This window comes from Emericellopsis cladophorae (genome assembly GCF_022114955.1).
Source record: "Emericellopsis cladophorae strain MUM 19.33 chromosome Unknown NODE_3_length_1261782_cov_116_963312, whole genome shotgun sequence".
NCBI lineage: Eukaryota > Fungi > Ascomycota > Sordariomycetes > Hypocreales > Bionectriaceae > Emericellopsis > Emericellopsis cladophorae.
In genome coordinates, this window is record NW_026250928.1 from 1,104,641 (window position 1) to 1,131,760 (window position 27,120).

Here is a 27,120-nt window from a genome sequence, read left to right on the forward strand (position 1 = left end):
ACATATTCTATTTATCATTGATTGATCTATGCTCATGTGCTGTACCAAAGACGAACGCCACTCACACAAGGAAACCAATCTTCCGACCCTGTCTATTGGCTCCCCCATTGCAACTGGAATATCCCGGAGGACACCTTGTACTCTGCCAGCGCCGTGACGGCCCCCGCAGCTGTCGTGGATGTCACGAGGATGTTCTTGTTCACCGGCTTGACGAACCCCTCCTCGGACGCCTTGTCCAACCATTGCACAATGCCGTCCCAGTACCCCTCAATGTTCAGCAAGCAGATGCCATTCTTGTGGATGCCCAGCTGGTTCCACGTGGTGGTCTCAAAGATCTCCTCCATAGTGCCGAACCCGCCGCTGAGACCAATGAAGCCGCTGCCCGGTCCGCCAGCAAAGACCTCCTCGGCCATCATCTTCTTGCGCGTGTGCATGTCCCTGACCACCGTCGTCCGCCCGTACGTCTCGCGGTCGGGGACGACTTGGTTCTTGTCGTTGACGGTCTGGTAGGTGCCGTCGCGCTCGTACTTGACCAGCGCCTCGGGGATGATGCCGTGGACCGCGTCGGGTCCGTTGATGGCGACGAGGGTTTTTGCGACCTCGCCCATGAGGCCGACAGTGCCGCCGCCATAGACTAGATCGATATTTTTCTCTGCCATGACCCGTGCGAGCTCGCGTGCCGCTTCCATGTGCGCTACGCTGGCTCCTGCTGCTGCGCCGCAGTACACACAGATCTTGGTGCGTGGGGTTGCGCCGTTGCCATTTTGGTGGGCGAGCGGTTGAGCGCTGTCGGACGTCATGATGCTAAAGTCGGTTTTTTAAACGTAGTATCTGGTAAATATGATGGATTTCATGAAGGAGAAGAAATAGCAAGCAACGTGGAATTTAAGGTGGACTAGAGAGGTCACGCGGGAGTCATCGTCAGACCGCACAAGGTACAATCTGTAGTAAGGTAGTCTCGGACGCGTCTGTCGGTCAGAATACCGGCGGTCGCCTTGCGTGGGCGGCGGCGTATATGGGGTCCAGGCGCCTATGACACACAAAAGGCATGGACCCACAGCAGGATTCTCGAGTGCCGCCAAGAGCAACTCACGTTGTGAGGAATAGCACTCTGTAAGCGGATTGTTGAGAGAGTGCGAATTTTTTTCGTCAACGTGTCGTCAAGGACTGGTGTTGAGTGTGAGTGCATACAGCCCGCCCACGCATTAGCCTCGCGACGATCGACGACCGGTGCCCCTACCCCTCCATCGAGTTCATCCCGCCCACGTTCCTGTACCTGGAGGCTGGCAGCCTGCCTGTAGGATAGGATAATCTCAGAAAGAACATGGAATCCTTGAAATTATGACCGTCGGTCGACAAATGGAACGAGAAGACTGAGTCACACTAATTTCTGCTCTCCTAGAAAGCGCCTATTCCGTACAATACTCTGTATATCTTACGTATACAGTGTTGCATCCTACAATGTGAGCCAACACTTCACCTGTGACGGATAGTGGCGGCAAAGACCCTGCAGCGGTCCGCGCACCACCTGGCTACCAAAATTGAAGGCATCGAAGACCCTGACTCCCTCATATCCGTAAAAAAAATAGAGCAAGGCTATTGGGGAGTAAACACGACGACGCATCACTGCTGACATATCCGGCGATAGTGATCCAGCATGACTGTCAGACCTAGGGTAGGCAGGTACAACCAGCTCCAATCATCCCGTGCCAAGGCCCAGGCAGTTGATTCGCCAGCTGCTCGGCTCCGTCTTGGAAACTGCCACCTGTGATTAACACGCGATTTTGCTCCTCTCCATCACTGGCGCGCTTTCGTCGACAGAGGAAAACGCGAAGCAGCGACATCGCGACACCGCAATCATGGCCGACCAAGTTCTGCCGCGACGCCCTGCTAACCAGGCGCAGGCTGCTGAAGCTGGAGGAGGCATGAGCTTCAACAAGCTGCTCCTTGGAGGTGCTGTCTACTTCGGCCTCAGCTTCTTCATGAATTGGTACACCAAGAAGGAACAGACGGGCATCACAGTCACTGATACCAACACCGGAAACCTGATCACGGTCCCGAGCAACATTGGCACGATCCCGCCCTACCAATTTCGACCAGATCGCCTCAACGAGGGAGCGACATACCGGGCGATTCCCAAGACTGTTGCGCCCATCTGGGCTCAAGATACCCATGTCGACATCACTGTTACTCTGGCGCCATCCTTCAACGCGGTTCCTCTCTCGAACACTCCTGAAGAGTATGTGGTGATGCAAGAGAAGGGCTTCCACATCAACAACTACACCGACAAGCGGGTCATTGAGACGACATTCCCCGTACCCAAGGCCGTCCAGAATAACGGAACCCTATGGGGTCATTTCTATATCGGCCTTCCGGGCAGTGTACTCGACCCTAAACAGCCTGGCTACGACCCCGGGCACGCGTACCACTTTGCCTATCCGCTGACCCAGTACCTACCGAAGAAGAAGATCGCCAAGGTTCGCAATCTGCTGGACGACGTTCCCGGGCGGGATAAGATCGAAGAGCAGGAAGAGGAGGAGGTTAGGCAGAAGGGACCGATTATTGCCAACTACTACCACCCGAACGCTAGCTTTGCTTTCGTCCCGGATCTTGGCGTGAAGGAACTCAATGCTCTGCCCCCGGCTGCGAGACACTATCTACAGCTGGAAGCTTCGGGTGCCCGTGATGGCACCGGCCAAAATGGATGGTACTGTAAGTGACACTGTCCGTCAATTTCTTTGACCCTCCACTGACAAACGAAGACCCGATGCTGTTCATCAACACCTTCTGGCAGCTCAACAGCCACATGATGCTCCTCAACGAGACTGTCACAGAGCTCCCCCTACGCATCGATCTCAACAACATGGCCAGCTGGAAGTTTCAGCTCCTGGCCAACATTGAGTTCAATTCAAAAGAGTCCGCCCGCCAGGCTGCTTTTGGCAACTCCATCTCGGCCACCGGAGACGGCAGCGAGATTGAGATGGTCAAGGAAATCTTCATTGATACGAACCCGATCCTCCTTGGCATCACGGCTTTTGCCAGCATTGCTCACATGTTCCTCGAGATGCTCGCCTTTGGTTCCGACATTGCACACTACCGCAAGAAGAAGGACAATGTCGGTATCTCGGTCCGCTCCATCTTGGCCAACGTCTTCATGCAGACAATTATCTTCCTCTACCTGCTCGACAACCAGCAGAACACGAGCTGGATGATTCTGGGACAGCAGGTCATTGGCATCCTCATTGAGTTCTGGAAGATTACAACTGTCGTGGACGTTCGCATTCGTCCGTCGGACGGCATTTTACCCTACAAGATTGCCTTTGAAGACAAGACGAAGCTCACCGAAACCGAGGAGAAGACCAAGGAGTACGACGAGATTGCCTTCAAGTACATGTACTACGCGGCTGTCCCTCTGCTCATCGCGTACGGCATCTACTCCCTCCTCTACGACAGCCACAAGTCGTGGTACTCGTACATCATTACGACTCTCGTCGGCTCGGTCTACGCATACGGTTTCCTCATGATGGTCCCGTCGCTCTACATCAACTACCGACTCAAGAGTGTCGCTCACATGCCGGGCAAGGCCATGATGTACAAGTTCCTCAACACCTTCATTGACGACCTGTTCGCCTTCACCATCAAGATGCCCCTGCTGCACCGTCTTGCTACGTTCCGCGATGATATTATCTTTTTCATCTACCTGTACCAGCGCTACGCCTACAGGATAGACTACTCTCGTGTCAATGAGTTTGGTCAGGGTGGCGAGGATGAGGCTGAAGACAAGATCGAGGCCAAGGGCAAGGAACTGGCAGCTGAAAAGGTTGAGGAGCTTGAGGCCAAGGGCAAAAAGGTCGTCGAGGATGCCAAGGCCAAGGCCACCGGCGCCGACGCTGGGAAAGCGAAGAAGAGGAAGTGAGCAGGGCAGGCAGTTGGGTGGTTATGTGATGAGTTTGTATAAATAATTAGTGAAATTGTTGACGAAGTGATCATTGTGACAACGGCATGCCATGTTCATTCGCACGATGAAAACAATTACCCTCCTGCAAAGTCCCAGGGCAGCTCTTGGCATGACAGAGCACAGCACGGACTTCCTCTTTGGGCAACAATTGGGGGAACAAGCGCCACGCACCTAAACCTGAGTTGACATGGAGCTCAGGCCAAATTAATTGATGGACGTAGTAGCTCTCGTACCTTCAGCCTACCACACTTGTACAATCCATTCAATGTCACCGTAAGATTGCGCTAGACTGTCAATCATCATCAGCCATCTTCCCCTACTTGGCGCAGGGCTCACTGTCACATAGCGAGGCGCATTCGGCCTCGTATATGTACGTACGTATCACGCTGTGCTCAGTCAAGAGACAGGGGCCCCCGTCTCGTCCCGCCAGAAAACACCACCTTGAGCTTACGCATCTCACGCCCGCGCCGAAGTCTCGAATACCACAACCTACGACAGACAGCCACACGAACACGATCTGCCCATCGTGAGCTACTTACTGGCCCTCTCAGAGCGCAGGGACATACCGCGGATCCCGACTCGCACGGGACCGCCTAGCCCGCCGACGATGCAGCGTACCTCCTCTGATATCGCCTGACGCCCCGATTGCGACACTACGAACACACACACGACACGAGGGATGAGCAGCGACGTACGCTATGGCGTAGCCGACTCGGTAGGCTCGCTGCTCGCCGCGATTGCTCATTCCATATCGGAAGCGCTCCGTATCATGAGCTTCTCGGATAAGCAGCTGTGGGGCATGGACGAGCATGAGCACCAGCGAGCCCTCGAAGACGTCCTCGACGAAGCCAGAAAGGACTTTCAGGAGATGGGGCCACTTGTCAATGGCGACATGTACTACGAAAACGACCGGACCCGTACGTCTACATACTCCCCCCTCCGATGACATGCTGACTGTGGTGGGGGTGATAGATGATTCGCTACAAGAGCTCTGTGTGCTTCGCGATCGATTCCAAGCTCATGCTTTAAGTCTGCGAGAATGGAGTCGGTCGGGAGGACCAATCGACCCTGTCTGGACACGAGATACCCATCGATTACAACGTGACCTGCACCGAGCGCAATGCCGCGCCGCGAGTCGTATATTCACATCGGGACAAGAAGGGTCGGCACGGTGTCTAGGCGCATTTCTCGTCTACCGCAAGCAGAGAGTGTGGTCGAGCAGACAGGTGGCAGGCGTCGAGGAGGGGGAGTACCAGAAGCGCTACCTTGAGGAGCTACGGACATGCAACCGGATAGGCACCTTCCAGAGATTCGGAGAGGCGGACATTGCGTTTGTGTGCGATTACTGCGACGGCCACTTGCTGTGGGACGACCTCGAGAAGATGCCCTCGGTGCGCACCGCGCAGGAGACTGCCCTGTGGCCGACGACGCCGATATCACCCTCCACCGGAGACCCGCAGTGGCAGGCCACGGGGTTCTCCCATTCGAAGCACGAGGAGAAGCAAGTCGTCTTTGCGCCGGTCGCTATTGCGAACCACACGAGCCCTCACCCAGGGGATTGGCGCGCCCGGCTCATGTGCCCCTTTTGCGAGGACGAGGCTGCCGTGCCCCGAGACAAAGATGATGAAGAGGACAGGTGGCGCCCCGAGGAGACCTTTGATGACATTGTGGCTTTTGAGGAGCATCTCCTCTGGCAGCACACCACGCAAAAGTCGTCGATAGCCTCGACGGACAACTGCGCAGTCATGTAGCCGATGAGCATGATTTTGATTGATTGTACGGCGTTCGGAGTACAGGCCTGGGGGAGAAGTCTCATAACAGCGATGGAGATCAGTCATTCCCCCCTTTTAGAGAGCCATGCATGGTGTAATTACATAGACTGATGTAAGAAATGATACCGCTTTGCTTTTTGAAACAATTAGGGCCGAATTTCACCCCTTCCGCTCAGAAGAATCGCAGCCATATGAACACCAGGATGATGAAGCCCAGACCCGCAAAGGGACCGTACTGCTTAAGCAGTAGTTCCCAGTTGATCCGCACCGCCGCTCTCCTGTACTTTTTGCTGTCGTCCCGCAGGCGACTGCTGATCTCGCCCATCCGCTCCAAGCTGTCGCCGCGGTACAGAAGATCCTCAATGTTCTTGGTCATGATCTTGGTGACGTCCTTGAGCTCGTCGTTGAGCTGGTCGAGGTTGGCGCTCGCCCGCGAGTCCGCATAGACGGCCTTTGTCTTTGTGATGAATCCGTCAAATTCCATAAACGCGTACGGCCGCAGCGTGGGCGAGTGGATCTGCTGGAGCGAGTGGGATGTGGTGAACTCGCGCGCCAGGTCGGAGAGGTAGGTGAAGGCCAGCTTGCGCGGGTACGAGCGGTCGCAGATGGTGAGGAAGATGATGGCGTTGTCGATGAGGTAGTGGAGGGTGTAGGAGGCGCCACAGTCGATGGAGGCCTGGGGTTCGGACTGGGATGTGAGTTTGCGCAGGACCTGACGGGTCTGTTGCTTGACCTCGGCGAGTTGGGGCGCGGACTGGTCATCGTCCACGGAGGCGCAGAGCATGAGGCCTGGGACAGTGTCAGCTTGTGATGGACAGGGGCAGAGGTAGCGGAGTCGGGGGCATACCGTCCAGCCGTGATATTTGCGTCGAGCGGATCATGATGGCTGGCTAGTCCCGTAGATGAAGTACGTGGGCAAGGCAAAGAGCCGTAGAGCTCGTGGTAGCGGTGGCGATATTTAGCTAGTTGGCAGTGCTAATCGAGCTACGTGTCAAAGTCCCGAGGCACGTGGGCTAACCCGGTCAATGGGTGCGCGGGGCGTCGGCTTTCAATGGCGTCGAAAGTCAATTGGAAGAAGATATACAAAGCTTCAACAGTGCGAGGGAGGCAGTACGTGCAGAGAGTTGAATGCTAGCAATCTTGAACTGTGGAGGTTGAAATCAAGACCGAAGTTGGCGATCGCCCTGGGACAGGGGGGTGCAGCGGCCTTGGCCAACTGGCGGCGTTGTCCGTCATGGCATCAGCATCCGTCCACGTACAACACAGGAATTGAAAACGCTCCAGCAAACATGCTAGCCAGATAATTTTGCGTACGACATCCAATTTCAATCAGATTTTCTATATCTCGTCCTCTTCGTCATCAAAGTCATCTTCCCGCCCCATCTCGTACAGTATCCTCCCGCCCTCGCCAGCCCCGATGTCTGTCTGCGCGTCAAAGTACGGCAGCACAATGCCCTCGCGATCCTTCCTTTGCTTGTCCGTGAGACCAAGACTAAAAGTACTCTCGGGCTGCTCCTCTCCATTCTCGCCCCCTGCTGTCTCCTCATCCATAGGTGCCGCAAACACGTCGTGATCTGTGAGGAGCATGAGTTTGCCTGGTCGTGGTGGACTGGGCGTGAGGATGAATTGCTCCGACACCGTACGTCCACTTCGACGGCGGACTTCCATGGCGACGACGACGCCCAGCTCTTTCTTGGGTGTCTCTACGAGACCGAAAAGCACACCTTCCCTTTCCTCCTTCAAGCCCCATTCCGGTTCCACGAGACTGCGATTCCGGGCCTTTTGTCGCTCGATCTCCTGCTGCAGATTTGATAGACGTAGGATGGCCGTCGCAAGATGGCAGAGTATGGTGAAGGGATGCGGTTCGTACTCGTTCCACGATTTTGGGAGGACGATGGGCACGTCGACATGATGTGTGGCGATGAGTGAGATACCTGGCGTGATGATGGTCGTGAGAAACATGGCGAGCGCTTCAGGATCTGACGATGCTAGACTATTGACTGAGTCAATAATTACAATGGTCCCTTTCCGTTGTCAGTCTGTGTCTCCAAATCCTCGTCAGTCAACGAGACTCACTCTGAGCCGCTTTGTCCCTGGCTGCTATGGGGTCGAATGCCGGATATTGAGCCACCAGCTCCGCCCTCACGGACTGGAGATCCTTGCCGGATGCTCTGATGAAGCAGTCCACATCCTTGGGTTTCCTGAATGTCTCGAAAGAGCAGAATATGACTTTGGACTTTGATATCTGGACGGCGGTCAGTACCTGCGTGGGCGCATCGGCCCGCTTCGGATACGTACCTTTGCTCGAGTGACAAACTCGTCCACGACAGGCTGCGCGGTTTGTTCCAACGAGTCCAGAACTAAAGTCAATGGGCTCGCTCCATCGCGGAGGTTGAGTAGTTTCTGGAAAAGCAGGAGACTATGTGAGCGAGCGTGGGCGTTGGTGGGCGCCATCTTAAGTGAGGTCACCTCAATTGCCGGAGATGGCTCGCGCTGCGCAGTGTGACAAAGACCACGTCTGCCGGTGCGCTTGAATAGTAGAAGCTTTCTTTGACTAAGATTCGCGCTTCTGTGTACGCGACAAGGTCAACGGTGGGTTGGTTGGGCAGTTGGTGAAGTCAAGTTTTCATCGTTCGCTTCGTGCCCCGCCACACACCAAAAGATGATGATTGAGTGAACGCGACAATCAAGTTGTCTCATCCACTTTACGGACGGCGATAACATACCAATGACGGATGAGTATCAAAGATCGTGTCTACAGAAAAGGACGTCTAAGCATTCATAGCCGTTGACTAATTCTCAAGCCAGCTCATCCTCATCCGTCTACGTCCATCCTGCGATCCTGATGTTGCGCCACAGAGTCCTTGAAGGCTCTTCTCGTTTTCTTCTGACCGTTCTTCTCAGGCGCAGGGGAGCTCATTGCGCTAGAGTGCGCACCCTGTTCTTCGGACATCACCTGGTCCATGGTGCTGTCGTCGACGACGGGCCTCGCCGCCTCGCCGTTGGGACCTTTGGCCTTCTTGGGGCTGTCTTCGCCACCAATAGCCGGTAAACCTCTCTTCAGACTCTCTGCTCCATCTTTTCCATCGTCATTGTGTCGATTCGTATCAGCGCCGTTTCCCGCGGCAGCCTCTTTCGTCGCGTGCTGCGACTGTTGCGCTCTCGCTGGCTTGAACTCGTCAGGCAACTCCGTGGCCCAGTCTTCCTCAAATTTGTCGATCATGTATTGATCAAAATCGCCCATCTTGCGGCGTTCGTGCGCTGTCCAGGCTGACGTCAACCAGTCGGGGTCGAATCTGCCTTGAGCCACATTGTCGACGTAGGTAGCGCAGTCCAATCGAAAAGTGTCGTCGTTCCGGAGAACGCCAAAATCTGGTCTTGCCTCTCCTGATCCTCCATGAATCACTGCTTCTTGATCGGGAAAGAGGGCTACGATTTCCGCCTTTTCTTTGGCGTCAAGGCAGTCCCAGGCCTTGTGATTAGAGAGCAAGCTCTGGAGCTCGTTAGCATGGTCAGGAGCATCGTGTAGATTGCATAGTATTACCCGGAGATCAGCTTTCGCTAGCGGAGACCTTGGGTCGGAAATGATGGTCTCTGCGTCCCACCTAGGTTTCTTGAGTCGACGCTGCGCCGACGGCTTTTTTGCTTGATGTGCAGTTTGCTGCGCTTTCCGTCCAGGTGCCGGGTGTGTAGCCCGAGAATTCACACCGTCGCCATGTGTGCCCGTGGGTGTAGGGTCAGAGGACAGCTGGGAAGACCCCCCAGATCCATCATTCCGGCACTCGTGGTCTGGTATCTCGCTTGCCTCGACCTCTGGTGGCTGCGTGTTCACGGCGGGTTGTGTGCTTTGATCCTCCTTGCCAGCCGCAGTTTGATCAGGCAGCGTCTCATCGCGAAGCCCAGAAGACCTCTTTGTCAACCACGGCGAGGACAGCTTAAATCGCTCGTCGATGGATGACAGGGGAGATGAGTCTCCGTCGGCGATTGCCTGCTGCATGATGCGAGCGGCGTCACAATTTACTGATTCGATGGATTCGCAATGACGAGTGGGTGATCGCTGAGCTCTTCGGGATTCATGCCGAAGATGTCCGAGGCAGTATGGCAGAGTTGTGGAAACATCAGCTGAGTGCTTGTTGACTGGTGCCCAAAGGCAAGCGGACCATATGCGGCGTCATATCTCAATCTTATTCACAATGCGGTAAGCGACAATACAGTCAGTCCGTGGACAATGCTTGGATTGAAGGAGGTTGGGAGCATTGAAAGTTCTAGTGGTGGGGGCGACAAAAAAGACACACGACTTCTTGCGTCACCATATCAAGTTGAAAGCTGCGTGTTCATTGCTAGAAGGGGCTATGTTGAACGTTGGTAATTAAACTAACGTATTTATCTAAACTGTACCCCTGATGGATCAGGCTTGTGCAAACTCCTCAATGAACTTGGCCAAGGCCTCTGCGCCCTTCATGGGAATCGAGTTGTAGCTGGATGCCCGAATGCCACCCACTGATCTATGACCCTTGAGACCCGTCAATCCTTGTGCCGTGGACTCCTTGAGGAAGGCCTTTTCTGATCCGTCGACATCGCCACCCTTTGTCACGCGGAAGCAAATGTTCATCCTCGACCGAACCGCTTTATCGGGGATGATCTTGTACACGTCAGGGTGCGCTTCGAGAGCTCCGTATATGAGCTGTGCTTTCTTGTCTGAGACAGCTTCTTGGCCGGCAGCCTTGTTGGGATATGTGTTGAGCAGCTTCTTCAACACCTGCCCAGCTACGTAGACACTAGCGCCCGTCAGATTAGGTGCGACATGCCGGGAACTGAATAAACTTACTCAAAGATGCTCAGTGTGTTGTAGAGACTGTTGTTCTTGGCGATAATCTCGTACTGCAGGATAATGGGAGGAATGGGGAGCGCCAGTTTCCTCATCAGGCTGGCCGATGGCTGCTGCAGCTTGGGCGGCAGGAGATCCTTCTTGATAATGACCACCGTCACGCCCGTCGATCCCAAGTTCTTCTGCGCACCAAAGAAGATGACGGAGAAGTTGCGGACGGGAACTCTGCGCGAGAGGATGTTGGAAGACATGTCGGCCACCACAATGGGGCCCGAGCCATCCGCCTTGGGCTCGAGACACTTGGGGAAGGCTGGGAATTCGACGCCGTCCACGGTTTCGTTGTCGCACCAGTAAACTAAGGCCGCGTCCTCGGAGAGCTTCCACGTGGATTCGTCGGGGATCTTGCCAAACTTGCCGTCGTTGATCTCACGTGCGTCCGCGACGATGTTCACGTGTTCGGGGCCCAGCAGTCGAGCGGCCTCGGCCGCCGCCTTTTGCGACCATCCACCGGTGATGATGTAGTCCAGTTTCAGGTCCTTGTCAATGGTCGTCTTGAGCTGCTGCATGAGGCCCGGCTCGTTCGCCTCGGCGCCCGGGAGGTCGCCAAAGATGGCCTTCTTCTTCCGCTCGACCCAGGCGCCCACGAGGTTGTACGCTGTGGCAGAGAACTCGCCCGTTCCACCGCCCTGCATGAAGAGCACCTCATAGTCCTCGGGGATGTCCAGGTACGAGGCAAGATCGGCCTTGGCTTCGTTGATAATGTTGGTGGCGAGCTCGGAGCGATGCGAGTGCTCTGCGATGCCGAGTCCGGTGTCTTTGTAGTTGAGCAAGGAAGCTGCGGCCGTCTCGAGGACGTCTGTGGGAAGAAGCGCTGGGCCTGCACCGAAGTAGGTGATATCCTCGCGAGAAGGCATGTTGTCTGTTGCGATGTTGATGCGTTATGGCGAGAGGATGCCGGCTTAAGGCTGAGTGAAATGCAGCGGCTTTAATAGTAATGAGAGCTCTGAATTGGAGTGAGTCCCAGCGCAGGCGGGGGAGCAGGCCTGTCGTCTTGCCAGTTTGGTTGGTGTGACTGTCCGGGTTGCAGCTGAGGTGGCGTCCTTTGCGATTGAGAGGCAAGGCCGGCGCGGGTTAACGTGGAACAGTCATCAACGAGTGTCAATTGAAGCTCTGGGAAACTTTTTCTGCGCGTCATTGGCGCGTGAACTGGAGGCGTCGAGCCCAAAGTGGGATGACGGGCGTTGGAGGAGTCCATGTCCCGCGCCGGCTTCGGAGGGACTACCTTGGGTTAGGCAGCTCGCCATACGGGGCCTCCAGTCTCGCGAGGCGCTTCGCGTTTCTACAATGCTAATGTATTAGACCGACCACATTGCTGAAGTACAGAAGAGAAGCCATCTCTCGGGAAAAGTGATCAGAGTCAGATCGGATCTCTGAGCTCCTTATGCACCCCACGCTGCCACTGCTCTGTCTCTCAGTCGGCTGCTACACCAAACCCATGCGGTATAATGGCGGTTTAGCCTGATGGATGATTTCACGATACAATCGTCTATGAAAATTGACCGGGTGGTGAATGCCTAGTAGAAGCATCCGCGCGCAAATCCCTAGCTCTTCCTAGACGAACAGGATGGAAAAGCGTGAGCCGACTTCTAGCTGGGCTGTGTTCGTATGACCTGCCCGGGGCTTGATCACTTTCAGCATGTGCACAGAAACTCTGCGTTGCGCGAGGTAGGTATCGTCAACTTTCAATGTGACATATGCTTGAAAGTGCAATTTAAGCGAGATTGTCTTATACATTCCAGTACGATAACTGAACGAAATAATATCTGCGTGCATGCATTGGCAATCCAGAGGTATTGTTGGAGCACTGCAGCACGTTAGCGACGTCATTTGTCTACGCGTCTGGACGATCGCGACTTTTTTCTTTCAGCCAACACCCACCACGTAGTTTATTTACTATTCCGCTTGCCCCCCAAGCTATCAATGAGTGCTTGACCTTTTCAACGCACTTTCTTTCCGTCTGCCAATCATTGCCGATGCTGCAACGCAGCCTTCGGCGAACAAGACCTGTCCAATGTGGAAGTCTGCTGCGCGTACAGGCAGCTAGCCTGAACGCACTACATCCACCATGGTTACCACAAAGACGTGAAAGGACCTGCCCAGGGCGAACCTCTCTCCGACGAAGACGACTGTTCAGCTCGTCCGCCGCACCAAACGTTGCCGATACGATCTACGCCCTTTCCACGGCGCAGGGGCGAGCTGGCATTGCTGTTGTCCGCATTTCTGGCCCAGCCTGTCTTGAGGTGAGCACGCGCAAACAACCGCACCGACCATTTTCTCAGAGTGTACCAGATCTACAAAGCCCTGTGCCCGACCAAAGTGCTGCCGAAGCCAAGATATGCCTCCGTCCGAACACTCTACCACCCACAAGAGCCATCCACCGTGCTCGACTCGGAAGCTCTGATACTCCATTTCCCCGCGCCGAGGACCGTGACGGGCGAGGACGTCCTCGAACTTCATGTGCATGGCGGCCCAGCCACCGTCAAGGCCGTTCTCTCGGTGATCCCCCTATGCGGTCGCCAGATCCGCTACGCCGACCCCGGCGAGTTCACGAAGCGCGCCTTTTTCCATGACCGGCTGGACCTTGCGCAGATTGAGTCGTTGAGCGATACCTTGGACGCAGAAACGGAACAACAGCGCAGGGCCGCAGTGCGTGGCAACTCGGGTGCCTTGGGCAGGACGTACGAGGCCTGGAGGGAGGAGCTGCTCCAGGCGCGCGGTGAGATTGAGGCTCTGATCGATTTCTCCGAGGACCAGCACTTCGACGAGTCACCGACTGACCTTCTGGATAATGTGACGGCGCAAGTCGAGGACATGCTGCGCAGCATCAAGGCGTACGAGGATGGGAGTCAGAGGAGCGAGCTTCTCCGGAACGGTATTCGTATCGCCTTACTCGGCCCACCCAACGTGGGCAAGAGCTCGCTCATGAACCTCATTGTTGGGAGAGAGGCGTCGATCGTGTCGGGCGAGGCTGGCACGACGAGGGACATAGTCGAGGCGAGCCTGGACATTCGAGGCTACCTGTGCTCGTTCGCCGACACAGCAGGCTTCCGGTCGGACGCGTCGGCCTCCGAGCACAGTGACTTGAACTCGGGCCCTGTCGGGGCTGTGGAAAAGGAGGGTATCCGTCGCGCGCGGCAGAAAGCCGAAGAGTCCGACCTCGTGATCGTGCTGGCCTCTGTAGAGGTCGGGACGGACGGGCCCTTTATATACTACGACAAGGAAACGCTCAAGCTCGCAGCCACTGCCGAATCGGCCATGGTGGTCATCAACAAGGCGGACACGGGTCTGGATCTAGAGGAGCAGCTTGCAGCGTTCCGCCAAGTCATCTCGCAGGAGATCCCTGCGCTGACCAAGACAGGAGACCTGATCACCATATCCTGCAAGGAGGCCCGGGTCCCACCACCCTCGACGGCCGCGAGGCGCCACCGGGACCCTGGCCGCATCCAGGACGTAGTCAGCACCCTTGTGCACGCCTTTAGCGCCATGACGGAACTGCCCGTCGACATGCAAGATCTGCTTGGCGTCACGGAACGTCAGCGGCAGCTCCTGTCGCAGTGTCGCGAACATCTCGAGGACTACCTTGCCGAGTCCCAGGCCGAGGAGGGCAGGGAGGCTGACGCAGTGCTTGCGGCGGAACACCTGCGCTATGCCGCCGATTGCCTGGCGCGGATCACGGGCAAGGGGGAGGCTGGCGATGTTGAAGATGTCCTCGGGGTCGTGTTTGAGAAGTACGTCTACTTTTGATTTTGTGTCTGGCTTTCATGATACTGACAGTGTGCAGATTCTGCGTGGGAAAGTGAAAGGGCATGCATTTCGCAAAGATACCCATCTATTCCACGTCTTCAATGTTACGGAAGCATGAGAGGAGTGATCCATTCCGCCAGCGGTTCTAGTCTTATCTAATCCTGCCCTTTCCTTTCTAACATGACACCAACAAATACCCGAGAAATGCCCTATTTTCATACTCCTTGCTATGCCCATCGATCCAAACCAGCGAAAATGAAAAACAAGCGCAAGCCATGGTCGTCGCCCATCCATCGTGGTCATCATCATTGCTGTCTTCCAAGTGCAGAGCAGGAGAAGAACTCAGTTGTAGCCGGAGCGACCGCCGTTCTCGCCGCCCTTGTCGTCACCACGGCCGTGGCCACGACCGCCAGCGAGGAAGCTCTTGTTGGCGTTGGACTCGGGACGGCGGCTGTAGCTAGCGCGGCCCTTGTTGCCCTTTGTGGCATCGTCGTCGTCCTTGTTGTAGCCGCTGCGACCAAAGTCGCGCGTGATAGGGGCAGCGTCAAGTGTGAAGGCGGCCATTGTGCTTGTTGGATGTGGTTGTGGTTGTGATAGTTGTGGTGGTGTTGAGGTGATGGCGTATGTGCGTGTGTGTGTGTGTGTGTGTCTTTGATGCTGTGAGGCCAGTGAGGTAGATGCTGTAGTTGCTGGGTATATCTTTTCTCCTCAACATAGAGGTGTCCTCAGGCTTTATATATCCAAATTATTTGGTAAACGTTCCATGGCTAGCCAGCCTGCCATGACGGACTGTGTGATATCAACAGGCCGGTCAGGGTCTCAGCCCCCTTTTCCGATCTCTCGCGAACTGCCACCCCCAAGGGAAGAGATGGCAAGCGTGCAGTCACTTCTCACCAAAGGCAGCCTCAGGTTGTCCTGTCTGATTCCCGTGAGCAGAAATACCCACGTCTCGCCGAGAGAGGGTCCATCCAATCCGATGGCGTAGTTGGGAGGCATCGCACTCGTCTCGAGGTTGGGGGGGCGTGCGAACACTGTGTAGACAGATACGCGGCCGCCAGAGGTGTGTGTGTGCCTGTCATCATGGGTCCAAACGACAAATCCGATCTTCCCCTGACACTAACTAGCCTAGGAATCAGTCGCAATAAACGTACCAATCCCTGCGATCAAGTCCTGGAAGACGAGGAGTCGTGAGAGACGCCCCAGTCTTTTGGGGCCCACTATGACCCTTACCGGTAGGGCTGAGAACAGTGAGAAGTGGCTGCCTGTCCGTCATCATCAAGGCATCAACACGAACATGAATTGACCGGACTGAGCCACGTCGATTTGTCAAAACCGGGCGCGCCTCAGACTGATTTGGAATACGCCTCTGCCATGGCTTGTAAGCTCGGCATGCAACATCAAGGCACGTGTGTGCAATCTGGGCCACACGTTTGGGTTTCCGGTCCTTTGGGGCCCTCGTTTCCAGGCGGATTGGGGGCCGAGCTGTGTCGGTCTTTGTCCTTGGAAATGACACATATCCGACCGCGCAACTCATTAGGTGTCTAGGAAGAAGCTCATTAGATCAGACCCTCGAAACCTGGGCTGGCTCATCCGACATTGGCTGCTGCCATTGCCATGGCCCCTCGGAGTTAGACTAAAACACTAAACCCCGACCACTTCTAAGGATTCCCGACAGCGACAGCGACAGCGACAGCGACAGCGAAATGACGTTGACGCGGGATATCGACCACATTTCCATTCATCTGGCCTTGCCTCGTGTCTCCGCGACCTGCATGTACGATGAATGCGACCACGACGCGGACTCTGACGCGGCAGATCCTTGGCAACGATGGAGGGCTTGGCCAAGCCCTGGTGTATCGCTGCAGTAATCATCTCAATGGAACATGAACTGGCTCCACTCGCCGGAGTCCCCGGGCAGGCGGTTGCCATGTGCCATGTGACTCAGCACGCGTGACTACTCACGACCTGGGGGCTGCACGACAACTCTACGCGAATCGCCAGTACCGGTGACAGACAATTACGTAGTAGGATGCATCGCACTGTGCTACATGCTCGTACATATACAGACGCGCTGACTTCGAATCGAAACGAACTCGGCGTTGAGTCACGCGGAGAATAGTCGTTGTTCTCTCGTGCGCTACGTATCCGTATCCGTACATTTACGTTCATTCCGAGTATATCCGCTTCAACAGACAGGTGATGTTATCTCCGTAAAGAAAGACTTGTAGCTATTCTTTGACGCCTCAATTTGATTGTGCTTGGTACTATATTCTTCTCCGGGGGCTTTAAAAATAATAAACCCTCTTGCCACAGTCGGCCGCTCGACGGGGCGGATGAAATTCTTTCTTGTCCCGTCCTACTAGCCTCAGGCACCACAGGCCCTGCCTGGCCTGTGCCCTGACGACAAGCGCCAGGCGTCTAATTGGCACCGTGCCCCTGAAATAGATCCCTCAATCTTCATTCGTCAATAAGCGCGACCCGCGTATCGATCTGGAACAGGCAGTCCGTGACGGACCAACGAGTCTCAACCAGAATCTGACTCTGACACTAGCTTGGACCCGGCACATAATCAATCCTTCGCTCATGTCAGCAAGGCAGAGACAGCACTGCCGACACCAGTCGGTCTCCCCGGTCATGACTAGGTCCTTTTGAAGTTTGGACGCCGTTTTGGATGTTTACGTCCACCCAAGTTGTTCTCGTCCTCATTGGCCTGCTCGCTCACACACGCCATGCGGGTTTCATCACTGCCCCAGTGAGAAGGAATTACGACAATCAGCTCACCTGGAAGAAACCAACCTATCACATCGGCTCCTTGCTCTTCGTACAATTTCCAACATGGCACCCCGGAAATCCCAGTACACCATCGCATGTGTACTGTACGTATCTTGCGCGCGGGAGGGTGTAGCGACGACGATGCTTGTGCTCACGTCCACGTGTCATTCCGCATGGTCGGAGCCTTTGCCAACCATTTCCCGACCTCAACTTCGCCGCAGCGCAGCATCTGTCCAAAAGGGGCATCTATGCGAGCACACCAGGCCGGACGCTTGGTCAGCGCCCCCCACGTCGCTCATCCCCGTTAAGAACGAACGATCACCATGACTCGGACACACGTCTTCCTTTAGATTCGTTGAGTGTCTCTCGTCTAGTATTCTATCTGCCCATCTCACGCACCAAGCGTGATTCGTCATAGCACATCATCATCATCATCATCATCATCAGAGTTCGTCGTGTCCGCCACCGCCACCACCACCACCGGTCTCGACCAGCTCCTCCATGGCCATGATCTTGACCACAAGACTCGTCCAGCCGGTAAAGTGCTGCGTCCGCTGACCGGCGCCCGTCTCGGGGCTGTACTGCTCCCATGCAAACCCCGTCTCTTTCCAGCTCTTAAACACGGTGTCGACAAGGTTCTTGCGCAGCGCATTGAACATGGTCCGCGCCTTGGTCTGGAAGGGTCCCTCTTGGGTCGCCACGTTCTATTCACACAAGTCAGCAGGTGCGTGAACAGGGAAGAATAGGGCATGCTCACCTTGAGCTGGGAGACAACCAGGTAATTGATGGGCATCCACACCGGACTCCGCCAGTAGTTCTCACCCGTCTCGTAGTACTCATCCTGCTTGCTCAAGCTCCGCACGCCGTGGGGGCTCCAGAGCTGGTCCTCGTCCGCGATCAGATCCAATGTCTGACCCAGCTTAGGGTCGTCGGGCTTGAGCAGGCCAACCAAAAAGGGCATGAGCGAGATGTAGCCCTTGTGGCATACCAGAGCGTGCTCCTCAAAGTCGTCAATCGTAGCGTCGCAGTAGGTGCCCTCCTTCTCCGACCAGTGGAGGTCGTTCATGTTGTGCTCGAGCGCGTTGAGGTTGCGCGTCAATTCAGCCACATCCTCCTCATTGCCGAGCGCGTCCGCGATGCGGATCAAGGACTTGCTCATCAGACCAACCCACGCCAACAGATCCACGTGCAGCTCGCCGGGATGGGGTGGCTGCGGGCGCGGGTAGTCGTCAATGCCGCTCGTCAGAATGTGCGTCTCCGTGCGTCCGCGCCAGCGGTAAGCTTCCTTGGACGAGTACGCCTCACGATCGTACATTTTAATTTCGCCGCGCTGCGTCTTGCGGAACCAGTCGTACTGACGGCGCAGGAGGGGGTACATTTTGCGCAGAAACTCCTCGCCCACCTCGGGATTGTTCAGGTGCGCTGTGCGCGGGTCGTTGGACGAGCCGGAGGCCGTGTGCGTCGCATTCGCCGCGCGCAGACGATCCATGAAGCTCTCCATGATGAGGAACATGGTGGGCGGGTTGGCGTAGTGAGGGTACTGCACCTGGAACTCGGCGGGCACCTTGCTCCGCGCTTCCTCGCCCAGAATCTGCTCTCGAGGGATCCAGCCATTGTTGTCCATGGTGTTGTACCAGCTCTCGACAATGTTCAGTGTCAGGTCAATGTCCCAGTCGGCAATGGCGATCAGGTGAAATCCTTCGTCCCAGAGAAAGCCGCGAGGGAAAAAGGGTCGCGAGGGAACGCTGGTGTAGAGCTGGTAAGGGCCCTCGAGTGCCTGCTGGTTCCTGCTTCTAGCTTCGGCAGCGGCCTCCCAGAAGCGCTCATCCTCTTCCTCGTACTCTTCGGCATAGGACCGGTCGATGACCTGCTTGCCGTGGAAGTAGCCGACGCCGCCCAGCAGATTAGAAAACATGCTCTTGCCAAAGGTCTGGTACTCTTCCGCTGTAAAAGGGGCTTTCAGGTCAAAGATCTCGCCGAAGCGCTTGGTGAATGACGACTTGGTCTCCTGGAGCTCACGTGTGACATCTTCTGGGGTGACCTCCTTCTCGGCTGACGAGGACGAGAAGATCACATCAAATTCAAAGCTGCCTTCAAACGTCTTCTGCACAATGTGCACGTTCCCAGGAGCGGGTCGGTGGGGGAGGCGATAGACTTGCCACGGCGGTGGCGGATCTTCGGGGTCGATCGTCTGTTGCACCTCTTCAACAGCCTCGCGCAACTGCATGAAGAGCACCGACTTGGCCTGCCACTGAATCTCTGGTGCGGCCTCGACACTTCGCACGAGCGTGGTGTCGCCTTTGCGGGACTTTGAAATACTATGCTCGCTGGTGGGGTGTTTGCCCTCGCCCTTGGTGACCACGATTGTATAGTCGCCAAGCTCGTCGGAGGTACCCTTCAGCTTGACATCCCCTTCAAACCCGAACTCACCACCCGTGCCCTCCACGGAGATCTCCGATTCATTTTCTTGGGCGTCGCCCTCCTGGGCAAAGTAATAGAACACGTTCGTTTTGGTTGTCGGGGGCGCGCCGTCTTGGAGCTGACCCTTGATGCGCGCAGCCCAGCTGCCGCCGTGGTCACCTCCGGGAATCTTGACCCACGAGGTGGTCATGTCGATCTTGTTGCCGTCGTCGTGGATAGACTGAACGCCGCCGGTGCGCGCATCGTACTCGTCCCAGCCGTACCCATGAATATCACCGCCCTGCTCACATGTGTACCTGAAATCTGTTGCTGTCTTAGCCCCATTGCGTGCAAGAAAAGGTAAAAGCCATACTTTGCGGCACTTGCTCGAACGTGTTTACACCGCCCCAGAGTAGCCCGGTCCATAAGCCTTCCGGAACGCGTGGTCGCACACCAAAATAGAGGTTCGGCTTGTAAGGACCCCAGAAGAGGCTCTGTTCATTCTGCACCTCAATCTTGTCGGCAGGTGTGTTCCCCATACCGCATTCAGGGCAGGCGGACGCGCCGCCGAGCGCAAGACCCGCCACGGCCAGAAGATGACCAAACCTCGTCATCTCCAAAAGCAAACGTGTGTGTAAAGTTGAAGAGAGTGAAGGTGAGTTTGTGGGGACGCAACTGACGTGGAAGTTAGCCTGAGGAAGCTCATGTGGGGTCTGGAGGCAAGGCTGAGACGTCCCCTGACGCTTGGGCCACTCATGGCGGGGCACAAGCCACAGCCCGGCGCCACATTTCCAAAGGGCCCACCTCAATCCTCAATCCGCAGCCTTTCCGTCATCACATTACTTACTACGCCTTTCCTTTAGACAGCACATTCCACCACGGCAACAATGGGTGACCGACGGCCGCGACGACCTGATCACAGGGATAGAGACCCCAGAGACGACCGCTCACGCAACGAAAGACCTCGCGATCGTGATCGTGACCGAGATCGCAGACCATACCGCTCACGCTCACGCGATCGAGACCGGCGTCGCTCAAGATCACCAGGACGCGACCACAGAGGGTCAGCTATTGGGCGAGATCGCGACTATGCGCATAGACCACGACATGCAGACCGCGACGTAGGACGTCACGACGAAAGCGACGACAAAGACCGGAACTACCGTCGCAGAGACGATGACTGGCGAAGAAACGACGACAGAAGCGAACGGGCCGGCCCTCGCAGGCGGGTGAATGAAGAAGGGGACCTTGGCAACAAAGGAGGTTTGTTCTCTCAGACTCCCCAGTGCAAAATCTCCACCAGGCTAACGACTACAGACCTACCGAGCCGTCGCTCACCTTCCCCAGACAGGAAGGCCAACAACAACAATCCGCCCAGACCAGAACCTATGGACGAAGATGGACACGGCGATGAGGACGAGCCCGCTGCCGACGACGAGGCCGCCATGGCCGCCATGCTAGGCTTCGGTGGCTTTGGCACGACCAAGAACAAAAAGGTTCGGGGCAACGACGTGGGCGCTGTGCGCAAGGAGACCAAGAGCGAGTACAGGCAGTACATGAACCGCCAGGGTGGGTTCAACAGGCCGTTGAGTCCAGGACGGTAGCATCGTTTCGACTACTTAATCATTAATTCACACGAGATCACGACAATTGCTAGTTCGGTTAGGATGTGTGTCCACCGTTGTTCATCCCGCCATCGCGCGCGCACGCCTGTTCTACATTAGTGTGAGTCTACATGCAAAACTACTAAGCCATATAACATAAAGACCCAGTCGCCCGCTGATGCGAAGTTGTAGACATTAAGTACTTGCGCCCATCACAAACAACCCGCTATTTCGCGTCCAACATGTGCTGCCACCGCCATCGCTGATTCAAACATTGGAGGAGGGAAATGTCGCTGTCTATGCCTTATCCTCAGCTGGTGTCTCGGGCGCCGCGGTCTCCGCCTCCGCCGGTTCCTCGACGATTGTGCTCTCCCCCTCGTCGGCCTGGTTGCTCGACGCCTTCTCTCGCCTTCTCCTGCGCAGCCTGCGCTCTTCTTCGGCTGTTTGACGCCTCGCCTTGCGCAGGCTCTCCCTCTTCTCGGGATCATCGTCCTCTGCGCCGTCTCCACCACCCCGCATGCCCTGCAACAAGGCCGCTGCCCTATCGGCAACATCGTCTTCGCCCTCTTTGGATGACGCCGCCTCGGGGCTTTTGAGGGTACTCTCTTCCTCGATGCTCTGCTCCTTCTCCCGCGAGCTTGTATCCGCCTCGGATATCTCGCCCAAGTCAGGGATCTTCTGCCCTGACGCGACGCGAACTTGGTGGCGATCCTTGAGGCGTGCACGCCGCCGCCTATCTCGCTGGTCTCTAGCCTGCGGCGCGGCAGCACGCAACTTCTCGAGCAAGGAGTCCATGGCGCCAGTGTTGGAGCCCAGGCCAGGGCTGGCGGGGTCGGAGCCCGTGGCATGGGCGGCCTTGGACTGTGCCGCATGCTTCCTCTTCATGGAGGCCTCGTTGCGCTTCCTCACTCCCTCCAGCATCACGTTCTTCTCCCTCGATTTGCGCCATTCGTTCAGGAACGACGCCAGTTTGCTAAAGAAATCGCGGCGGGCGTTCTCGTCCGTGGGATCCTCGCCGTAGAAAACCATGATATCCTTGTATGTGCGCATCATCTCATCGACATAGAGCTCCATCTGCTCAGCCTTCCGCCGGGCCTCCTTCATGCATCGTTGCACGATCTGGTAGACACGATCCTCTGGATGGAATTTCTTGGGATCGCTCAGGTTGCCAGAATCAAGAGAGGACTGAACATTCTTGATGTTGGCCACGTACTTCTTGGCGTCCTGTTGCAGCTGCTCCACGTTGACCTTCTGGATCGTCACCACCGAGGCAATGTCATTAGTAAAGTTATCCCATTCGGGGTACTGGGTGCGCACGATGCGCTCGACAAGGTCGGCAAGAGATGACTCATTCTTGTCGTCCTTGACCATGCCGAGACGCGCCAAAGAACTGAGCTTGAATCCGCGAGCTTGCTTGTTCGAGTCGTTCATGTAGTTACCGATATCCAAAATCAGACCAAAGACGTTCATCAACGATACCGAGTCCCGCAAAGATTCGGAAGCGCTCACGATCTGGCGGATCTTCTCGCTGAGCTCTTCGTACTCGGGCTCGAAGATACGTGTCATGGCCAGAGCACGCATTCTGCTCTTCCAGTAATGGTGCAATTCGAACGCTGTGTAGAGGAAGATTTGGTCTTGGCGCGTAAGTTCGGTAGGATCCTGTTCGCGGGCCTGATCTTTCGCATCGGGTCCTGTCCAGTCCTTGCTGTAGGGTGCCATCTCTCTCGAAGTCTGATCAGGGATATTGCACATGTCGTCTTTCTGGAGGAAGTCCATGACGACCGGATTGTCGAGCACATCCACGTCACAATGGATAATCATCTGTGCAACCTTTTCCACAGAATACTGCGAAAACTTGGCCAATGCGATTTCTGCGACGTTAGCACTGACTGCGACACTGGATCTGCGTATTCAAACAACTTACCAAAGGCTTTCCGCAGATCGGTTGAGATGATCTGCTTCTTGTCGTCCTTCTTGGCCTGGCCGCCGCCAATCTTCTTGATTTCCTTTGCCATGAACAACTTCTCGACCTCGTCCAAAATACCCTTCTTGCTAAGCTCGTTGTACTTCTCCTCTCGCGCTTCGGCTGAGGGAGCATGCGCTGCCCAGTGACTCGTCTCAGGGGTATCCACCTTGTCCCAATGCAGTGCCTTGAGCTTCTTCTTGGGTCTAGCTACAGGCAGACCAATGGAAGGTGCCACATTGTAGGCTTGTTTCTGACCCAAGAAGTTCCCAGTGGGCATTGCACCGGGCATGGGCGGCGGAGGTGGGGGCGGAGGCGGCATAGCGCTCGCATCTGCTGCCGCTTGGCTCCCGGGCAGCGGCGGCGGCGGCGGTGGTGCGCCCGGAATCATGCCAGGCATTGGGGGCGGCGGAGGGGGAGGAGGCCCGCCAGGCAACTGCCCAGGCATGGGAGGAGGAGGAGGCGGAGGAGGAGGAGGAGGAGGAGGAGGTCCTCCAAGTTGACTGCCGGGCATCGGGGGCGGAGGTGGCGGCGGCGGCGGCGGCGGCGGTCCTGTCCCAGTGACCTCGACTTTGGGCGGCGATTCGATGTCTCCTGGCGTGATGGGAGAGGAAGACAAGTCGATGCTGGATTTGGAGGGTCCGGTGGCAGTCTCGTCGTGATCCTCATCGTCGCTCCCGTCATACTTCTGGATCTTAGCCCCAATTTCGTTCAATAAGTGCGCCTGTTGCGCCCGGTCAGGACTGGGTTTCATCTGAGGAAGCTCTTCTTGAATAGATTCCGAGTCAATATTGACAGGCTTGCGCGGAATGCGTGTTTGACGGTTGATACTCCCGAGCACACTGTTGGTGAAGTCTCTTGGTGGTGTACCGCCTCCAGGAGGCGTGCCTGGCTCACCATCGACGTCTTCGCCTTCCATCTCCTCGCGAAGAGCGCGCAACCTGTCGGATGGTCCGGCAGCATCTCCCCACACGCGACCCTCGAGCTTGTACTGTGTCTTCTGGCGCTCGATTTGCATCTGTAGTCGCTCCATGAGGCGCTCGCGGTCGAGGATCCCCTGAGTCTTGACGGGGTCTGCGGCGGTCGCAGTCTTCGCGTTGCCCTTGAGAGCGTTGGATGCGGCGACATCTTGGGCATCACGCAGCATGAGGTAGAGCTCGCGGGTCTCCAACTCGTTGCGCTGGGCCTCTTTGGCCCGGACTGTCTGAAGATTCTCCAATTCCGCCTTCAGACCATCGGCTTGTCGCTTCTGCGCCTCGATAAATCGCGTTTGTTCGTCCAACTGCTTCTGGAGTTTGGCGACCAATCCGTCGGCTCCCAGCTCAATGCGGGCTTTCATTTCATCACGCTCTGCCATTGCTGCCTCGGCAATCTGGCGGGACTCGAGTGCTTCATCCTGCGCTTGTCGCGCCTCTGAGTCCGTATGCAGCTTGTCGAGCAAAGCCTGTACAGTGAAGTTGAGGCTCTGTTTGAGGTCCATGTTAGGCAACCTCCTATCCATAGCCACATAGCTCAGCATCGAGTCGACCAGTTGGAACATGCGCAGCCGCTCCTCGCCATCGTGGGCTCGCATGAGCATGAGGTGTTGGAGCGCCGAAACAAAGTAGTCGCTGGATTGGGTGCCCTGTATTCGCTGCTGAATAGCCTCAACGATCTGCGTGGGATCCGTCAAGTCTTTCACCTCGCCCTCAATGTTGTCTTTCATACTGCTGTTCTCCCGCTCCAGCATATCTTCGTAGTCGATTCCTTCGTTGTTGCGGAACCTTTCGATCTGCTTGTCCAACAAGTCGTACTGAAACGACTCCATCTTGCTCAAGATTCGCTTGATGCCCGTCGCCGTGAACTGAGCGCGGATGTGGATACGCAGCTCCAAGTCGCGATCGGGAGCATCGATCAACATGTTGACCAGCATGAGCGTCGTGAGAGCATACTCCATCAACAGGTTCTCCATGCCAGTTCCACCTGTCCGAAGTTCCTCACTTGCGCCCACGAGGCTGCCCATCTTGCCGCGTCCATCAACGGTCACCTCGACGAGACGCATCCAAGCGTCGAACCGTCCATTCTCCCCATGCTGTGCCTTGACCTCGTCCAAGGCGTTGATCACTTTGAGATGGCCCTCCCCATTGTCACCCCATGTGCAGAGGAATGTTAAGATCTCACTGGCAAGTTTCCTCGTAGAAAGCCGAGCCGATATGAGGGACGTTCCAAGTGCCACGAGGACCTGCTGGTGTACTAACGCGTCGTCGGCACCAAACTTGTTGTTCATCAAGGCCTTGATACACTTGATGATGTCGTATTCCTTGTCCTGGTTTTTGTCGAGCTTGGCGTTGTCGAGAGCCGGTCCTTGGGATGTTTTGCGGTTCAGCTTCAGGAGCAGGGTGACCAACGCAACTTGTCCTTGGCACTCGATGAAGCGTTTAACCCATCCGATCTGCTGGGTGCGCAAGTTCACCTCCAGACTGCCCATGCCTTTGGAATCCAGCTGGTCGCCCATGACGCGCCTAACGTAGTACTCGGGCGTTCCCTCTTCGTCCGAGGCGGCAGTGATGTCCGGCGCTGCGTACTGGTTCGGTCGAGCTGTCTGGCGCCGCCTTTGTTCGTTTTGCCATTCAGTGAGTCTGTCCTGGTGAAGCAACGTCCATTTCTTTTGTGGGGGGTAGGCGTCCATCTGCCGCCTCGCCGCCTCTGGTAGGTTGTGCCAACCACGTTTTATCATGAGTTGATGGAACATTTCATTGACCACATTGTCATCGTCAGGCTTAGGGAAGTAAAACCCGTCGGGGCTGGTCTGTCCGGTGGCGGCGCCGGGGAATCTCGTGAGTCGATTGGAGTCGCGGTGGGAGCCGTGAGAGCTCTGAGCTGCGTATGATGAGCGATTGTTCCTGCCAGCATCTCCAAAGCCTTGATTACCTGAGTATAAGCTCGCATTATCGTTGTTCGTAGACAAGTACGAATCGTAGCGCGATCCGTGAGAACCGTTGACCGTGCTCGCCATGCTGCCGCGCGTAGGGCCCCATTGCTGGTATTGCGCCTGTCTGCCAGTCGAGGCCATTGTGACGTTCGAATGGCCCGTGCCTGGCCGTTGCGACGGGGCGTTCAAATGTGATGAATCAGTCGATTGGTATTGGTGATAGTCCGAAGTACCTCGGTTCAACTGGTAGGGTTGCAGATCCCTGCGAACGGGTGGTTGGTCACCCTTGGGCAGGTAATCGACAGATATAGGCGAACGAGATCCCGAAGGTGTGGTATCGTAAGGTATGGAAGACATGAAGCCTGGCGTGTGGGGGCTGGGCTGCTCCGGCGAGTGAGCTCGGTCGATCGACAAGGTGGAAGATTCCCGCTTGTGACGCGATGTTCGCGATCCCAACGATAGAGAGCTGGTGTTGTCATAGGGGAATTGTTCCGGGGGGTGGCGCGGGTCTGGTTGCTTGTCCTTGTGCTTGTTCCTCGAGAAGATGGAGCGTCCACCCGAGGATTGGCGCGACTTGTCGGCCATGATGCCGTTCACTATATTGATCGCGGGAACGCAGGCCGGAGGAGAGCTATATCGGTCGAGACCTCAAAGTCGTCAAGGCGGCGGTGTGCAGCCTGTGGCCGCTCGCATCATGAACAGCCCGTCGAGGGGAGAGGGCCTAGTCGTTGGAGCACCAAGCTGGGGTGTTTTCGGCGGTGAGGGTAGATCAAGTTGCGTGGACGCGCGACACAAAGTCACAGCTTACGACACGCGTGACCTGGAAGACGAAATAGGACGAGTGCGAGTCTGTCGCGTCGACGCTTTTGTCGGGAGGTTGAAAGTTTGAGCACAAAGCCAATCTGGAGATGAGGTGATAGAGACGGAGAGCCAGTGGATGAATCCAGTCCCTGGAAGTGGGTTCCACTACGGCGGCAGAGCGAGCATTGGTGGCTGCCCAAAGCAGACAAGACTGATGATCCCCCCACGCGTAGAATTTCTCGTTTGGAAATCCAGAGTCGGCTTCTATGTTTTTTGGGGGTTTTTTTTTTGCCGCATTGATTCCTCT

At 56.2% G+C, this 27,120-nt stretch overlaps 11 protein-coding genes across 11 annotated transcripts; 4 read left to right on the top strand and 7 right to left on the bottom strand.

The window, feature by feature from the left end:
• Window positions 1–92: 92 nt before the first annotated feature.
• On the bottom strand, window positions 93–800 carry J7T54_008148 (uncharacterized protein; the record flags this gene model as incomplete). Its single annotated transcript, XM_051502750.1, has 1 exon — window positions 93–800. The coding sequence occupies one exon, from the start codon at window positions 798–800 to the stop codon at window positions 93–95; it is 708 nt and encodes a 235-aa protein (XP_051365910.1).
• Window positions 801–1,859: 1,059 nt separating this feature from the next.
• On the top strand, window positions 1,860–3,916 carry J7T54_008149 (Cleft lip and palate transmembrane protein-like protein; the record flags this gene model as incomplete). Its single annotated transcript, XM_051502751.1, has 2 exons — window positions 1,860–2,712; window positions 2,763–3,916. 2 exons carry the CDS (start codon window positions 1,860–1,862, stop codon window positions 3,914–3,916), a joined length of 2,007 nt encoding a protein of 668 aa, XP_051365911.1.
• A 721-nt stretch (window positions 3,917–4,637) lies between these two features.
• Window positions 4,638–5,709, top strand: J7T54_008150 (uncharacterized protein; the record flags this gene model as incomplete). Its single annotated transcript, XM_051502752.1, has 2 exons — window positions 4,638–4,875; window positions 5,138–5,709. 2 exons carry the CDS (start codon window positions 4,638–4,640, stop codon window positions 5,707–5,709), a joined length of 810 nt encoding a protein of 269 aa, XP_051365912.1.
• A 193-nt stretch (window positions 5,710–5,902) lies between these two features.
• J7T54_008151 (Protein transport protein-like protein) lies at window positions 5,903–6,611 on the bottom strand (the record flags this gene model as incomplete). The annotated part of the gene is made up of 2 exons (XM_051502753.1): window positions 5,903–6,519; window positions 6,578–6,611. 2 exons carry the CDS (start codon window positions 6,609–6,611, stop codon window positions 5,903–5,905), a joined length of 651 nt encoding a protein of 216 aa, XP_051365913.1.
• Window positions 6,612–7,068: 457 nt separating this feature from the next.
• Window positions 7,069–9,727, bottom strand: J7T54_008152 (elongator complex protein 5; the record flags this gene model as incomplete). Its single annotated transcript, XM_051502754.1, has 5 exons — window positions 7,069–7,754; window positions 7,807–7,975; window positions 8,029–8,090; window positions 8,623–9,223; window positions 9,275–9,727. The coding sequence occupies 5 exons, from the start codon at window positions 9,725–9,727 to the stop codon at window positions 7,069–7,071; spliced, it is 1,971 nt and encodes a 656-aa protein (XP_051365914.1).
• Window positions 9,728–10,138: 411 nt separating this feature from the next.
• On the bottom strand, window positions 10,139–11,472 carry J7T54_008153 (Phosphoserine aminotransferase-like protein; the record flags this gene model as incomplete). The annotated part of the gene is made up of 2 exons (XM_051502755.1): window positions 10,139–10,508; window positions 10,559–11,472. 2 exons carry the CDS (start codon window positions 11,470–11,472, stop codon window positions 10,139–10,141), a joined length of 1,284 nt encoding a protein of 427 aa, XP_051365915.1.
• Window positions 11,473–12,629: 1,157 nt separating this feature from the next.
• J7T54_008154 (tRNA modification GTPase-like protein) lies at window positions 12,630–14,418 on the top strand (the record flags this gene model as incomplete). Its single annotated transcript, XM_051502756.1, has 4 exons — window positions 12,630–12,648; window positions 12,719–12,858; window positions 12,908–14,346; window positions 14,400–14,418. The coding sequence occupies 4 exons, from the start codon at window positions 12,630–12,632 to the stop codon at window positions 14,416–14,418; spliced, it is 1,617 nt and encodes a 538-aa protein (XP_051365916.1).
• Window positions 14,419–14,704: 286 nt separating this feature from the next.
• Window positions 14,705–14,926, bottom strand: J7T54_008155 (uncharacterized protein; the record flags this gene model as incomplete). Its single annotated transcript, XM_051502757.1, has 1 exon — window positions 14,705–14,926. The coding sequence occupies one exon, from the start codon at window positions 14,924–14,926 to the stop codon at window positions 14,705–14,707; it is 222 nt and encodes a 73-aa protein (XP_051365917.1).
• Window positions 14,927–17,577: 2,651 nt separating this feature from the next.
• Window positions 17,578–20,148, bottom strand: J7T54_008156 (mannosyl-oligosaccharide glucosidase-like protein; the record flags this gene model as incomplete). The annotated part of the gene is made up of 3 exons (XM_051502758.1): window positions 17,578–17,838; window positions 17,892–19,858; window positions 19,908–20,148. The coding sequence occupies 3 exons, from the start codon at window positions 20,146–20,148 to the stop codon at window positions 17,578–17,580; spliced, it is 2,469 nt and encodes an 822-aa protein (XP_051365918.1).
• Window positions 20,149–20,421: 273 nt separating this feature from the next.
• Window positions 20,422–21,138, top strand: J7T54_008157 (uncharacterized protein; the record flags this gene model as incomplete). The annotated part of the gene is made up of 3 exons (XM_051502760.1): window positions 20,422–20,512; window positions 20,648–20,797; window positions 20,852–21,138. 3 exons carry the CDS (start codon window positions 20,422–20,424, stop codon window positions 21,136–21,138), a joined length of 528 nt encoding a protein of 175 aa, XP_051365919.1.
• A 297-nt stretch (window positions 21,139–21,435) lies between these two features.
• On the bottom strand, window positions 21,436–26,597 carry J7T54_008158 (Cytokinesis protein-like protein; the record flags this gene model as incomplete). The annotated part of the gene is made up of 3 exons (XM_051502761.1): window positions 21,436–23,009; window positions 23,063–25,960; window positions 26,012–26,597. 3 exons carry the CDS (start codon window positions 26,595–26,597, stop codon window positions 21,436–21,438), a joined length of 5,058 nt encoding a protein of 1,685 aa, XP_051365920.1.
• Between the last annotated feature and the right edge of the window lie 523 nt (window positions 26,598–27,120).